Raw genomic sequence first — 15,798 nt, forward strand, 5'->3', positions numbered from 1 at the left:
CATATTTTACTGAAAAGAAACATTGTTTGGTGAAACCAGGTTTTAAGAAAACTAGAGTAGGGTGACAGGAAGCTTACACACTAAATTCAAACAAGAGGATTCCTTTATCACATCCACTTCTTTGATTTTACTGACGAAGAAGACAGAATTTAGTGATAAGTATCAGAATAGAGGTGATAATACCGCCTTCATGTTGTCTATTCAGCTCATATAACCAGAAAGTCCAAGAACAAATTATTTCAGTAACTAAAGTTTAACTTTAAAAATTAACTGTTTAAAAAACCAGTAGATTTATTTTACTGTGAAGACTTACATAGTATGACATTTCAAAGTCAATAAAACATTAACTATTTCAGAGTGAACCGATCATGGAAAGATAACATCTGTAAGAAAGAAAAATTAATGGATTAGTGTAGATACTGGTGAAAAGGCAAACAAAGCAGGAGGGACAAAATGAAATGAGGAATGACATTAATAGACAGAAAACACGCCACTGAAAGTACATTGGCATACTTGCTATAAATAAGAGAGAATTCTGTACTTTGGCTAATAAAATTTTAATGAAAGCCCTTTCTTTGATTAAATCTCCACTACAATTACAACATAAATCTTCGTAGTGCTAATGTTACAAGAAATGTTTCTGTTTTATAACTCTGATAATCATGTAAAGTTAGAAGCACCTAGGTACTCCTATATATAGTATAGAAGAAGACATCAATCATTGATTTTTCCCATGGTGTGAATTGGAAAATATTAATGCATAGTTTTTGTATAAAGTAAGAATAATGGAATTAATGTCTTATTTTTGAGGCATTGATTATTTTCTTTTAAATTGCTTAATATTATCATTAAAGTAAATGGCCAAGTTAATTCTGTTATGAAGGAAACCATTTTAAGTTTTTAAATTAGGAGCTAAGAATTTAGATTATATAAGCTCTTTTGATTACAGCAGCATTTAATTGCCTAATTATATTGTTAAGTTCTTCTCGTTTCAGTCAAACTCAGCGAAGTCCCCATGTATTCTATCGCCATGACTTAATCAATCAACTTCAGCACAATCATGCCCTAGTTACTTTGGTAGCAGAAAACCTTGCAACTTACATGGAAAGCATGAGGCTGTATGCTAGAGGTATGTATTGTAAGCTAACATGAGCTATGGGAAATCACAGCAGTTTCCCTTCCCAGCTTTTTTTTAATCAGTTACCGTAGAAGTGACAACAGATATATTTTTAAAGATGCAAGGTAGTTGGTTTTATAAATTGTGTTCCTTTATGAGCTTGTGACCTTCTTTTACTTCTGAATCTTACACGCCCTAAACTCCAGGCCAGCAGTTCAAGGCTCTTTAGTAAGCGCTTGCCTTTCTTACTCTCCTTCTTAAATTGATTTCTTTTTTTCCCCTGCCTGGGAGCTCTGCTGCCTCTACTACAATTGTTTGTTACCTTTCTAGGTATGTACCTGACTTGGTTCCATCCTTTGTTTCCTTCCTACCACCACCTTTATCTTTTTAAAGTCTATTCTTCCAAATACCATAGTTCTTTTGTAATCCTAAGTCTGTGTCTCATAAGTTCTTCAGACTTTATGAATTGAAAGTTTATGAGATCCAAGACTACTAGAGTCCACATTTTACATTGAATTTCAAAGTGTGAATTTGTTTTAACGTGTTCAGGTGATTTCTGTGGTGTCAACAGGCAGTTTTTAAGCGCCTGCCATATATGGAGCTCTGTTTCAATTCAGACGACAGTTGTGTCTGAATGTGTGTGCTAGAGTGCAGATGGGTTGTTGGTACATATTCCTCTGTCTTACACCAAATTCATAGGCTCCAAAATAAACCCCCAAACTTTCTTGTAGGTTGAAGTTGGTCCCCATAGCCACAGAAAGAAAACTTTATATTACCAGAGAGGTAGAATTAACATAATGGATATTGAACATACCTCTCCTTTAACATATTAAGAGTCTGCAGAAGCCAATATATGTATTAAAAATGAGGATATTTCTCATACCTCTATTATTTGAAGATTTAGATTGTTGGCATTGTTGAATAAAATTCCAACAAAGGCTCTTACACATTGCAAGGATAATTTTCCTTAACACTTCAGGTACATACATACATTCCCATATAAAATTCAGGTAAACATAATTGAAAAATGAAGCAGCTCTCAGATACCTGAGCTGATTTTGTTGACTGTCTTCCATTTACCACTCTGAGCATAAGCAATCTAAGCATCAGGCAACTGATAGGCACCGGGCAGTGATCTTTTATTGTTTCATTTCTTAGTTCCTTCTAAGTAGCATGCTAGAAGAATCATGGCAATATATGAATGCAGCCAATATTTTGGACATGTTTGCATATGTCAAACAAAATCTGAGAGAGGTATAAGCTTAGTTTAATGTAATTGATTCTTCATTATGATGTCACCTCCTCTTTCTGGTACAGTGCCCTCAACAGAAGCTAATGCAGGCCTTTCCTGCCCGCCTGCCCCCCCCCCATGAAGCCTTAATATAAATCACATGACTCCATTGCTAATTTTTACATACTTTATTTGCATATGGTATTTCATTTAATTTCGTTGGCACAGGTTGAGACCCCTACTGTAGAGGCTATCAGGAGATGATACACATGCAATTCAGCCTCACTCGAATTTTCTGCTCCTTTTAGTCAAATTCTACATGAGTCTTTGCTTCATCTCAATTGCATGGACTTAACATCTTCAGGCTTTAGTTTCCCCTTCTTATATTATCTGTATCTTCATAAAATAAGAGCTGTGAATCTGCACAGATTGCCTAGATTTGAAACATGACCTAACGTATTAGGTGTATGACCTTGAACAAGTTATTTATGCTAGAATAATCCCTGGCACATAGTAAGCCCTTGAATTTTTGTTGCTATGTTCCCCTGAGTTTATTGGAACCATACCTTCTGTTTGTCCTAACCTTTGATATACCTTTTCTTCCTCTATTATAGTACTTCTTCTGATTAATACTGAACAGTCTCCAGCTAGTAAAATTCTCCTATTAAAACAGACTTTTCACAGCATTTAGAAATTGGTGGTTGATGATACCATCAGTCACCAATTTTCAAGTCTATAATTCTAAAATAAATTTCTTTTAGCCTCTATAAAGTGTTGCATGGATCTCATTAGGTATGAGACATTATTCAGTAGGATAATATCAGGCTCCTGCTGCTGCTAAGTCGCTTCAGTCGTGTCTGACTCTGTGCGACCCCGTAGACGGCAGCCCACCAGGCTCCCCCGTCCCTGGGATTCTCCAGGCAAGAACACTGGAGTGGGTTGCCATTTCCTTCTCCAATGCATGAAAGTGAAAGTGAAGTCGCTCAGTCGTGTCTGACTCTTAGCGACCCCATGGACTGCAGCCTACCAGGCTCCTCCACCCATGGGATTTTCCAGGCAAAAGAGTACTGGAGTGGGGTGCCATTGCCTTCTCCAATACTTAAGTATTACATGTTTAGAGGGAGAATCACAGACATCCTGTTTATGTTTTATAAGCCCAGAAGCTCATCTGTAGCAAAGCGGAAGGCCTCTCTATTCCTATTTAGCAGAGAGGGATCTTTTTACTTCTTGACGTTTTGTGATTATTGTTTGGCTTTCACTGGGTGTTTTCAAAGCTCTTCTATATGTTCAGGGTCCTGGCTCTTCAAGTGCTGCCACCTAAATAGAAGGGAGAGAAGGCTGAAACTGGTGGGTAAATTTGATAGACTAGTTATTTGCATAGTCTGAAAGTGTCTCCCCACGAATTCATTAAAAAGAAAAATAGTAACTTTACAGTGGAGAAACCTGGTGGAAACCACATTCATCAGGTGATCATAGTTGATGTGAATACTGCCATAGAGTGACACACACTGTTCCCCCGATGGTGATTCTTTGAGGCGGCCAGAGGGTCATTTCTGTGGTACTCTGCCAAATACCTAGCTTGAATCTGATCATAAAAAAGCATCAGAGAAGCCTACATTAAGCAACAGGCAACAAAATTGGCTCATAGTTTTATAAAAGGTCAAGAAATAGAAAGGATGTTGAATTCTCCAGATTAAAGAAGAGTTAAAAGGCACGACAACTAAATGCAGTGTGTTCGATCTTGGATTTGGAGAAAAGAAGGCATAAATGGGAATTATTGGTAAAATTATAATTGGAGTTATTTTTTGGTTATCTTAATTTGGGGTGGGGGGAGATTGGGCAAGGACGCCACTGGAATTTAGTAGATAGAGGCCTGGGATAGTGCTAGATACACTGCACTGCCCAGGGCAGTGCCACAGCAAAGAATTATCCACTCCAAATGTCAATAATGTGCTGTTGAGAAGGCTTGGATTAGATAATGTTATTTTATCAGTGTTAATTTGATAATTGTGTGGTTATGTAAGATAATGTCTTTGTTATTCAGAAATACTCATTGCAGGATTTAGGGACTTGTCAGCTCACTCTCAAATGGTTTAGAAAAATTATACACATGCATGCATGTATGTAATGACTCATCAAGCAAATAGGGCAAAATGTAAACAGCTGGTGATATGGGTAAAGGTGATGAGGGTTTCTAATATTTTTTAAGCTCAATTTTGAAATTATTAAAATTTCCACTAAAAAAGAACCTGCAAAGTAAACAAAGCTGTGAGTAAACTCCTTGGTGGGGGTGGAAGTAGTCCATTGTTTATTCAGATCCTTTGATGCTCTGAAAAAGAAAATTGCTGACATAGTGGAAGAGAATTGTTCAGTTTCTTGAGAAGACCTCTTGAGAATTAGTGCTTTGAGCACTGATGAAATTGAATTTTGGGGGAGTAGACTATGTATTTAGGACTTTGGGTAGATAGCAGTATATGTAGATGTAGAAAGCAGGTAGTCGTAATACATTGGGCTGCTTTTCTTCACCAAAGCATCAAAAGATGTTTCTAAACATCGTAAATGTTTCCATCTTTAAATGTTTCTTCTCTGAACAAGATTTTGTTCAGAGAAAAAACCTCACTATTTTTGAAGACATTGATTACCGTTACTATTTAAGGGTCTCACTCATTTAGAACTCTTTGGCACCAGCACACATGTACCTTAAGGTTCAGGCTATGAAAACACCAATAATTAATGCTAAGGGGAAATTACACAGTTTCTTATTCCTCCATAACTTTCATCAGCTTTCTGGGAGAAATGCCACTGTTCCTGAGAGGTTGACAGCACTTGTTCAGAACATTTGCTTCAGCTTTCTTCTGCTCTAAGTCACAAATCAACCTGAACATTTCCAGATCATATGACTTTTTCTAATAAATTAAAAAAACAAAAACAGAAAACACTCTCCAAGATGTTTTTAGGACCGGAGGTGCTTTTAAAGATGATTTTTTTTTTTTTTTTGCTCTGCTCTTCCATTGCAAACACCGAGGCTCTTTTTTTCCCCCCTGTTGTATGATATACTCTAATGAAAGTAAAATCAAAGGGTTTACTGGCTTTTAAGTTTTTTGTTTAAGAATTTCCAATTTAGGCTAGACCTTGTGACCAGTACCTACTCATACTCATGATAGAAGGGTAGGTTTTCTTAGATTTATCTAAGACTTTCATAACAACATGGTGGTGATAATTACGGTATGATAACTTCATTATATAGAGGAGCATCTTGTGTTACTCTAATGTCCAGATAAAAGTAGATAAAAGTTAATAATATAATTTTTTATAACTACATTTTTTTTTCCCATGAAGACATTTCAATGTAACAGAAAGGAAATTAGAGAAAAAAGTTTGTCTTGGTGGTCAGTTCATAGACCATTCAGGTCAATCTTATGCTGTAATCAGACATTACTTCATTATATATGAAAATTGGACAGAGGGTTGTATGAAGAATTATTTTTGATGACACATTTAACAGACCATTTTCTTTTGGTTAGAAAAAAGGGACGATTATTTTGGTTGGGTAAAAAGATGGATAGAAATTATGACTAATAAGTAAATTTCAAATTGCCTTTAATGATAAAGAATTAATGATCTTTTAACGACTTGTTTTCCTTCGATTAAAGTCAGCAATGATATGGGTAACCATGTGTATAATGCACAATTTTTCTTAATTTGCAGACCATGAAGACTATGACCCACAAACTGTGAGGCTGGGAAGTAGATACAGTCATGTTCAAGAAGTTCAAGAACGGCTTAACTTCCTTAGGTTTGTTTTAAACAATTAGTGTTGCTCTAAGACACAGATAAAGAATGTCAAGTTGATATGCTGTATGGCTAGGTCTTTGTTAGGTGGCTCTTGTCACCTTTGATTTTTCCCATCTGGAAATCCTTATATGAAAGTCACAGGACATTTCCCTTTGTGTTCATGATTAAATATTAAATTATTGACTGAGTTTTAACTTTTCTTCTTTGCAGTATTTGAAAAGAACATATTTAAACCTTTTGTATAGACTTCTGGTCTTCATATTTGTTTATATTAGGAATATATTTAGTCTTTAAAGAACAAATTTCCATATTTGACACAGCCGGCTGGAGAACCATATTAAGGAAATGGGGACGAAAGTCTTGTTGGACCAGTACCCTAAAAGAGTGGTTTGAGTTCTCTGGTGCTTTGTTTATGCTAACAGCGGCTGACAAAGGCAGTCTGAAATTATGTGTTAATAACATTCTGTTGGGGATAGAGAAAGGAGATTTATTCCCATAGTGAGTGAGTGAGGGCGTGAAAGTCGCTCAGTTGTGTCTCACTCTTTGCAACTCCATGGAATAGTCCATGAAATTCTCCAGGCCATAATGCTGGAGTAGGTTGCCGCTCCCTTCTCCAGGGGATCTTCCCAACCCAGGGATTGAATCCAGGTCTTCCACATTGCAGGCAGATGCTTTACCAGCTGAGCCCCCAGAGAAGCCCCTTATTCCTGTAAGCCAAAGCTAAATGTAGTCCAGGGCTTGATACACTCAGTGATTAGCTTTTTTTTTTTTTTTAAAGGAATATAAAACTATTTATTGACCACTGTTCACCAGTATTTATAATAAAGTAAACAATATACAGTTGAATAACATTCTGATTACTACAAAGTTATTGTTTTTCTTGGCTTCTGCTGAACTAGTAACCCAAAATACTGAGAAAATTGAGCCTTCATGTAAGGAATGGATTGGAGTCAAGTCTGAAAATACATGTAGGTCAAGCGTAGATTAGAAAAGTTTGTTCACTCATTTATTCCTGTAGATCGTAAACTGCCAATATTTAAAAACTATCTGATTAGGTTTCCATGAAACAAATCTGAGACATCCCATGTATCACAACCTTTCCTAAATATAGCACAGAGACTTCAATTTCTTATAAAACAATGGTTCACCAAAAGGAATCATCAAGTGTCCATTTAATTAAGTTTTGCTTTGCTATATTGAAACATACCAGAATTTTTCTACTTTTTTCATTTGATTGGGAAGGTGGTTGATAGTGATAAAAATTTTCCTTCCAGGTTTTCTGCATATAAAACTGCATTTATATGCAGATTCTGATAGGGATGCTTTAAAAAATTACCCAATTTAAATTCCTTAATGTGTCTAATTACAAAATTATTTAATTTGAAAGGTTAAGACTTAAATTTTTAATCTAAGTTGAAGTTATTTCTTATATTGCTCAAAATGATGTAATTCCAGAACATGGGCTTATCCATGGTTATGAAAGGCTGTGGTTTAAATATATTTAGCAAAACAAAAACCACAACAAAAAAATTAACTCCCAAACCATTTACATATGTCTTTTATGTATACACATATAAAAAACTTAGAATGGTCCTCAGGCATATATAAGTTAAATGCAAATTCTAAATTCTGATTGAGTAATGATTATGGAGATTTCCTCCAACATTTAGAAAAACTGTTCTCTAATGCTGAGGAAATAATATACCATGGTATCAAATTATTTCCTACTGAAGGAGGCAACTACAGAAAGCTTTTATTTGTTCAAAGTAACCAGTGCTACAGATGGAAAAAAAAAAACCAAAAAACCCAATATTACTTCAAAACAAACAAATCAAACCTGATTTTCATTAGAATGTAGTTATTTCTTCACACTAATAAATCAAAAAACCAAGACCCACATTTTATATATATATATAAATATATATATAAAAGGCAATGCAAACAATTGTTGAGCCTCATCTTCCGGACAAGAATGCCAAGTTAGTCTCTCTTCATAAAAAGCAATTATAATTTGAGGACACTTCATATTTGCCTCTTTTGCCAGTACCAAGTCTGCCTCATCGGAATCTTTGCATTTCATGAGGAACATTAATTCTCCACTGCTGTCTGTGGCACCAGTTATTCGTTCTGGATCAAGACCTCTGGCAAAACCTCTCGGTTTATCAGCAGCATCTCTTTTCTTCTTTGATTTGCTATCATCAGATTCACTGTCAGACAAAGATTTTCTTTTTGTTCCATCTTCTTCTTTACCAGCTTTTTGAGAATTAAGAAATGCTTCAATTAACTCTGGACAATCTAAATTTTCTTCAGGTTCCCAAGTATTGTCTGCATCTGTAAATCCCTTCCACTTCAGGTAATACTCCACTTTCCCGTTCACTACACGGCGGTCTAGCACTCTTTCTACTACAAATTCTTCAGGTTCTGCCTCTTCAACTTTTTTACTCTTTCCATTTTGCTTCTTTCCCATTTTTTGCAATGTAGTTTTATTGGAGGCCATTTTTTGTTGCAGACTTGAAGAGCTATTATTCACCGCCTCTGAGCTGCTCCGGGTCCCGGGTCTGCGACGTCTCCAGTGATTAGCTTTTAATGATTATACACTTATAGATTTAAAATTGTTTAAAATTTTTGATGATGAGAGGTTTCTTGCAATTCAGAAACCCCCATCATATATTTTCAGATCATAAGCACCCTAAGGGAAATGCCCAAATTATCAGTGCTTCAGAAAATCTATTGCATGTATTATTTTGATACATTGGGGAATTTTCTCCTGGACTGCATTAGTTATAGGCTTATGGTTATTGAATTATGTGCTTACTTGGAAATATTTGCATAAGTAGTTACATTCAGATTTTAACTTGAGGGTAAAGTCTAGACACCAGAGTTAAAGAAATTTGGCCTTTGTTTAAAGCAAAATGGTTCTGTGAGTTGTAGAGGGGTGGGGGGGTGGGTGTGGTTTTTCAATTATCTGAATGAAAGAACCTTCCTCCCCAGATTGAGAATCATTGCCATAGTAAGACATTGTTATTGATTGGTGTGTGTTGTATCCTTTAGATTGCCTAGAACAGAAGAGTTGTTATAAACTCTTTTGCAGAAGCTGTTTTAGTCCCTGCTCTATTAGTACTTATGTATATGACCTACATCAGTTCTCTGAAGGCACAGGAACTGAGCTTTACTCACTTTATATTTTAACCTAATAGCAGCACAGGGAGATAGGTATTATCCCCATTTGATTAATAAGGAAACTGAGATTCACATGGCTTAAAGCTATGTTTGAAATCATGCAGCCCCGGTATATAGTTGGTTACACTACTCAACTAGGTGTATCCAGCTTCAGTCTTTGCTCTTTCTATTAGACAAGTGATTTTTTCAAACCTACTTTGGAGCCTTAGGGCTTCTGAGGAGCTTCCTCCAAGATTTCTGGACGAGCAGTGGAAGTTTTATCCCCCTTTCTCACTTCTTTCCTCCTCTTCCCAACAGTTGGAGCAGCTCTGCTTTTATTTTTTATACAGTGCCCTTCCAAATGGAATTTTTGCTTAAAGAAAGCAAAAAAAAAAAGAAAAAGAAGACACACACACAACCCAAAAATGAAAACAGTTGTATTTTATCACATTGGACCTCAGTTTCCTGTCTGTAAATTAGACAGGGTGACAGGGTTAGGTAGGACAGCTGCTAGAAAGCCCTCTTTAAGCTTAACAGTCTTATGAAAATGTCAAAGACACTGGAATTAATAACTCAAAATGCTTTGAAATGAAAAGGGAACCTTAAATACATTCACCTTACTCTGTAATTGGGTAAAGAGGCACCCTTAGATTAGCTAAAAATTGTGTTAAGTTTTTCAGAATAAAACGAGATGTTCATTCTGTCATTCGGAGATGCGCCAGACAGGGTGGGTGGATGAATGCTAAAAGAAAAAGAAAGCTAACTGAAGAAACTAGGTGAAACAGAGTTCACCATTATTGTCTTTAACTAAACCTATAGTCCTCAAACTAGAAAGACCCCTGAGAATGCCACTGAATAATTGATAAGCATCCCGTTGAATTTTGACATTAAAAAGTTTAAGACATATGTATGTTACTCAGTTCAGTGTGGCCAAGTGCTGAGTGATGACTATTAGATCAGATCATCAGCAGATATTAAAATTTAAGGAATTTTAACTCTTCAGTGTTATGATTTATCTGTGAAAGTTACATAAGTAGAATACCTCTTTCTCCAGTGATACCATATAAGCAGAATGCTAAAACTCAGATAGCCTATTAAACATACTTTCAAAATTGTCTGGTTTCAGAGATCAAATCAGGGAACAAATCTTTTTTTTTCTCCCACTGTATATCCTTTTGTTTTTATTGAAATATAGTTGATTTACGGTGTTTTCAGGTGTACAGAGAACAAAGGTTTGTTTTGGTTTTGTTTTGTTTTTTTTTCCCCCTAGTTTAGGTCCAGTGATGTAGCAGAGTTCTTGGTACATTGTAGATGCTTAATATGTGCTTGCTGAATGAATGAATACCTAGTATTTTTTAGTAATAGATAAAAATTACGAAATAAATTATTTTAAGACGCTGATAAGAACTGACATCCTTTTACCTGTAGTTAAAATATAGTTGTGATAAGTGGATTATTTCCCATATATACAGATAGATTGCCTTTCAGGATAAAAATTATGTAGATCTAACTGCTAATTTTATGTTTTTCAAGATTTTTATTAAAGGATGGCCAACTGTGGCTATGCGCTCCTCAGGCAAAACAAATATGGAAATGCTTAGCAGAGAATGCAGTTTACCTTTGTGATCGTGAAGCCTGTTTTAAGTGGTATTCCAAGTTGATGGGGGATGAACCAGACTTGGATCCTGATATTAATAAGGACTTCTTTGAAAGCAATGTACTTCAGCTTGATCCATCCTTGTTGACTGAAAATGGGATGAAATGTTTTGAACGATTCTTCAAAGCTGTGAATTGTCGGGAAGGAAAACTGGTAGCCAAAAGGAGAGCATATATGATGGATGATTTGGAACTAATTGGATTAGACTACCTTTGGAGGGTAAGTGAGAAGTGGGAACTTGATAAACTGTGTATGTGATATAGTTTTTTCAAATAGGTAAGAAATCACAATTTTACATATAAATTATATGTATATATGCTGCTCTGATGCTTGTCCTAGGAGCTAGAGATAGTTCATCTTTATCTTACTATGTCATCTGTCTTTGGACTTTTTCATCTCTCTCTCCCTCCACCTCCCCTCCTTCTGCCACTGATACTCCTTTTCTCTTGGCTTAGAATCTGTCTGCCCCCGATGTGTTTAGAATGTAAGTGCACTAACCATAGAAATCTTTCATGCCTCTCCATGAAAATTATTTTCTTCCCCTTTTTAATTTAATGTAGACCTCTATTTCTTTTCAGTATTAATTTTAGCTTATTATACACTTAATGCTAATATAGGAGAAAAGAAGACTTTATTTAGAAAGGCTTATGAATGTATACTTTATCAGCACTGTTTTAACTTACAATATTATATATATTTTTTAGTTGAGTTATAACTGACATACAACACCATGTTAGTTACAGGTGTACAACATAATGATTTGATGTGTACATATTGCAGAATGATCACAATCTATTGTTACAGTTTTTTTTTTCCCTTGTAGTGAGAACTTTTAAGATTTACTTGGGACTTCCCTGGTGGTCCAGTGGCTAGAGCTCTGCTTTCACTGCCATGGCCTGGATTCAGTCCCTGGGCAGGGAATTAAGATCCCACAAGCTGTGTGGCATGGTCAAAAAGAAAATGTATTGCCTTAGCATTCACTCTTTCAAATATGCAATACAGTATTATTAAATATAGCACCACGCTATATGTTACTTTGAGCCCCTTCACTCATTTGGCAAACAGCAATCTATTCTTTGTTATCTATGAGTTCAATTTTTTGTTTGTGTTTCTTTGATTTTTAGATTCTATATATAAGTGAGATCATACAGTACTTCTCTCTCTGACTTATTTCACTTAGCATAATGCCCTGAGGTTCCATCCATGTTGTAGTTATTAATATATTAGTCCTATCTTTAAATATCTTTAAAAATCTGACCTGTTCGCAGCAGTTTATATTGTTTTCTGGATATGAAATGTGTTTCTGCAAACCATAGGCAGACTGAATTGTTTATTTTAGTATTTGATTATTCACACTGTAAGTGGTTTTCAACATTTTTAAACAGCAGAAACTGCTTTTTAAAATCAAAGTTTACATAAAACTTCAAAATGTAAAACTAGTTGAAGTGAGAAAAGAAAGCCTGGTTGGTGTTTTTGTCTTGCGACTCAGTCTCCCTGTGCTTTACTTCCTTCCCCCTCCCATGCCTTTTATAGGGTTCATCCCTAAAACTCTTCATCACTTAGAGTCTATACATAGTTTGAAAACCATTGATATGATTAGATGATGAAGATGGGGTGGGTAGCCTTTTATGCTAAGCTGTATTTCATGTTATCTTGATTTCCTTTAACTAATTTAAATTCCTACTTTAATATCTCACTACTTGGTTATTGTTGTTTAGTCACTGAGTCGTGTCCAACTCTTTTGCAACCCCATGGACCATAGCCCTCTAGGCTCCTCTGTCCATGGGATTTCCCAGGTAAGAATACTGGAGTGGATTAGCATTTCCTTCTCCAGAGGATCTTTGTGACTCAGGGATCCAACTTGCGTCTCCTGCATTGGCAGGCGGGGCTTCCCTGGTGGCTCACCTGCCAATACAGGAGACCCCAGTTCAATTCCTGGGTTGGGAAGATACCCTGGAGAAAGGGATAGGCTCCCCACTCCAGTATTCTTGGGCTGCCCTGGTGGCTCAGATGGTAAAGAATCTGCCTGCAATGCGGGTGACTTGGGTTCGATCCCTGCATTGGGAGGATCCCCTGGAGAAAGGCATGGCAACCCTCCCCAGTATTCTTGCCTGGAGAATCCCTATGGATAGAGGAGCCTGGAGGGCTACAGTCCATGGTTTCATAAAGGGTCAGACACAACTGAGCAAGTAAACACAGCACCAGGGAAGCCCACTGCTTGGTTACCAAGGTGTTGAATTGCAGGAGTAAATGATACTAATGACAGCATATTTTATTCTTAGTGAAATGTGTCTTCCTTTCTTAACTTGATTTATACAAAGACTTGAGGTTTGCTTTTTAAATTATTGAATGCTGTATTAAAAATCCTGAAGGTATGGTTTGAATGGAAATGGCCAACTAAAATATTTCTTGAAAGATATTTACACTTCAATCTTTTTTAATCTAGGTGGTGATTCAGAGTAATGATGATATTGCCAGCAGAGCTATAGATCTCCTTAAAGAGATATACACAAACCTTGGTCCAAGGCTACAGGTCAATCAGGTGAGGATTAACATGTATTAAAATTTTCACAAGTTTGAATTCTGATTGAAGAACTCTTGTTAATGAGAATTTTTTCTTTAATTCAGAATCAACTAGAAAATTTTTATTTTAACTCATATTATAAAAATATACCTAAAATATTTAGTCCACATTTCTCTCATACAAAATTCTGTCTAAATGAGTCTCGTTTTGAAAATTATCTTGAAGTGATTATTTTGAGTATAATTATAGTAGGAGATTTCAGCTGAATTTCTTTCAATTTTAACACCTCATCCTGAAATTCAGTTTTTGTGTGTCTAGATTATACTTGTTAACTTTTAAATAACCTTAGCTTTCTTTGATAAAACATAATGAGTGTTTGTTGTTGTTGTTTTTGTTTTATTGAAGTGTAGTTAATTTACAATGTTTTGTTAATTTCTGCTGTGCAGCAAAGTGACTCAGTTATACATATATACAATATGTCTTTTTCATATTCTTTTCCATTATGGTTTATCACAGGATATTGAATATGCTATGCTACTGTGCTATACAGTAGGGCCTTGTTGTTTATCTATTCCATATATAATAGTTTATTTCTGCTAATCCCAATCCTTCCCTCCCCTAACCTCTCTCCCCACTTTGGCAACCACAGTGTGTTTTATTATCAGTATAAACTCTTGTTAAATATGATTATGGTTAAATGAGATCTACCTTTAATTGTTCCCATCTTTAATTATATAAAGCTTGAACTGTCTGTATTTGGCCCATTATTTGTAGGTGGTGATCCATGAAGACTTCATTCAGTCTTGCTTTGATCGTTTGAAAGCCTCCTATGACACTTTATGTGTTTTGGATGGTGACAAAGACAGTATTAATTGTGCGAGACAGGAAGCTGTTCGAATGGTTCGAGTATTAACTGTATTAAGGGAATATATAAATGAATGTGATAGTGATTATCATGAGGAAAGAACAATTCTGCCTATGTCAAGGTTTGTAACTGATCTACTGTGCTGCTACTTAATTGACAGTCTCCTAGCCATTGGATTTTAAAGTGATGATGTACGGGAAGAAGGAAAGGAAGTTTTTCATTTTTGAAAAAATGTTCTTAGCATCTTGCTTAAGAACAGTGTTTGTATCTTACAGAATCTTTTTTTAATAGTAGACCTTTTTTGTTTTGTTTCCTGGATCTGTTTTTTGTTGCTTTTTGTTTAGGGCATTCAAATTAAGTCTAGTTTCTTTTTATTCTGGGGGGGGTTTGTTTGGTGTTTTGTTTTTGTTTTTGCCATTGATTTTATTGCCCATTAAATGTTGCCAGGGATATTTTGCTGTTGAGGTGTTTTGACACCATTCGTTTCCACTTTTGAAAATAATAGTATAGTCTGATTGCAGAGTTAATTGGAAAGAACTCTTAAAATAGGCTGCTTTGACAGATAGCCAATACAGTAAGAAATATTTTCAAATGATTACTAACATTTCTTTTTTCACCCAATTTTATTGAGATATAATAGACATACAGCCTTTATAAGTTTATAATAATTTAGTACATCATGAAATTATTGCAATAAGTTTAGTGAACATTCATCATCTCATATAGATAGAAAAGAAAAGAAATGACTCTTCCTTTGTGCTAAGAAGTGTCAGGATTTATTCTCTTAACAGCTTTCATATATAACAGCATTTTGTTAATCATGTTGAACATTACATCTCTACTACTTAGTTATAACTGGAAGTTTGTACCTTTTAATCACCTTTATTCAATTCCTCACTCCCTGTCCTTCCCTCTGCCTGCTGATCATAAGTCTGATCTCTTTTTCTATGAGTTTGTTTGATTTTGAGGTATAATTGACCTACAATACTATGCTAATTCCTGGTATACAACATAGTGGTTGAATATTTCATTACAGATCACCATGATAAGCCTAGTTACCACCTGTCCCGTGACTCTTACTTTGTAACTGAGAATTTGTGCCTCTTAAAATTTCCCTTACCTAATTCACTCATATTTGGGTCTATTAATATTTCTCTTAAGGTTTTACCATTTAGTAATTTCAAATAATATGTATAATTTAGAAATATTTATTGAATATGAGCCATTAGTATTTAAGAGTTCTATTTTTAACCATGAAATTATTTAAATTGCTCCTTGAATATGTTTTTTATTTTTTTGCTTCTTACCTGCAGAAAATAATATGCCAACATAAGTATCATTGAGGGGATGAGTTTTGGTATTAGTTGGGCTTTTATAGCATAAAAATAAGTGATATATTACTCATGTCTCTTATAATGTCTTATAACTAGATACCTACAAACTAAGTACA

The 15,798-nt window shown here is 35.3% G+C and overlaps 1 protein-coding gene and 1 pseudogene across 6 annotated transcripts in view; one reads left to right on the top strand and one right to left on the bottom strand.

Moving 5' to 3' along the window:
- Positions 1-15,798, top strand: part of USP9X (ubiquitin specific peptidase 9 X-linked) — a 116,879-nt gene that overhangs the window by 53,669 nt on the left and 47,412 nt on the right. For 3 of the 5 annotated variants that reach the window (XM_086387063.1, XM_086387066.1, XM_086387064.1), the window contains exons 14-18: positions 981-1,129; positions 6,057-6,144; positions 10,836-11,178; positions 13,406-13,501; positions 14,258-14,469. In XM_086387063.1, the coding sequence (XP_086243189.1) occupies positions 981-1,129; positions 6,057-6,144; positions 10,836-11,178; positions 13,406-13,501; positions 14,258-14,469 (888 nt within the window). The remainder of the gene's footprint in view (positions 1-980; positions 1,130-6,056; positions 6,145-10,835; positions 11,179-13,405; positions 13,502-14,257; positions 14,470-15,798) is intronic. The other 2 variants (XM_086387065.1, XM_086387067.1) reach the window with 1 other exon arrangement.
- Positions 7,897-10,577, bottom strand: LOC147340195 (chromobox protein homolog 3 pseudogene; annotated as a pseudogene). The gene has a single exon (XR_015158658.1). The product of XR_015158658.1 is annotated as a chromobox protein homolog 3 pseudogene (transcript).

Source organism: Bos grunniens, chromosome X (assembly GCF_055505025.1).
Source record: "Bos grunniens cultivar Pamir isolate PY7600 chromosome X, Bosgru_T2T1.0, whole genome shotgun sequence".
Lineage (NCBI taxonomy): Eukaryota > Metazoa > Chordata > Mammalia > Artiodactyla > Bovidae > Bos > Bos grunniens.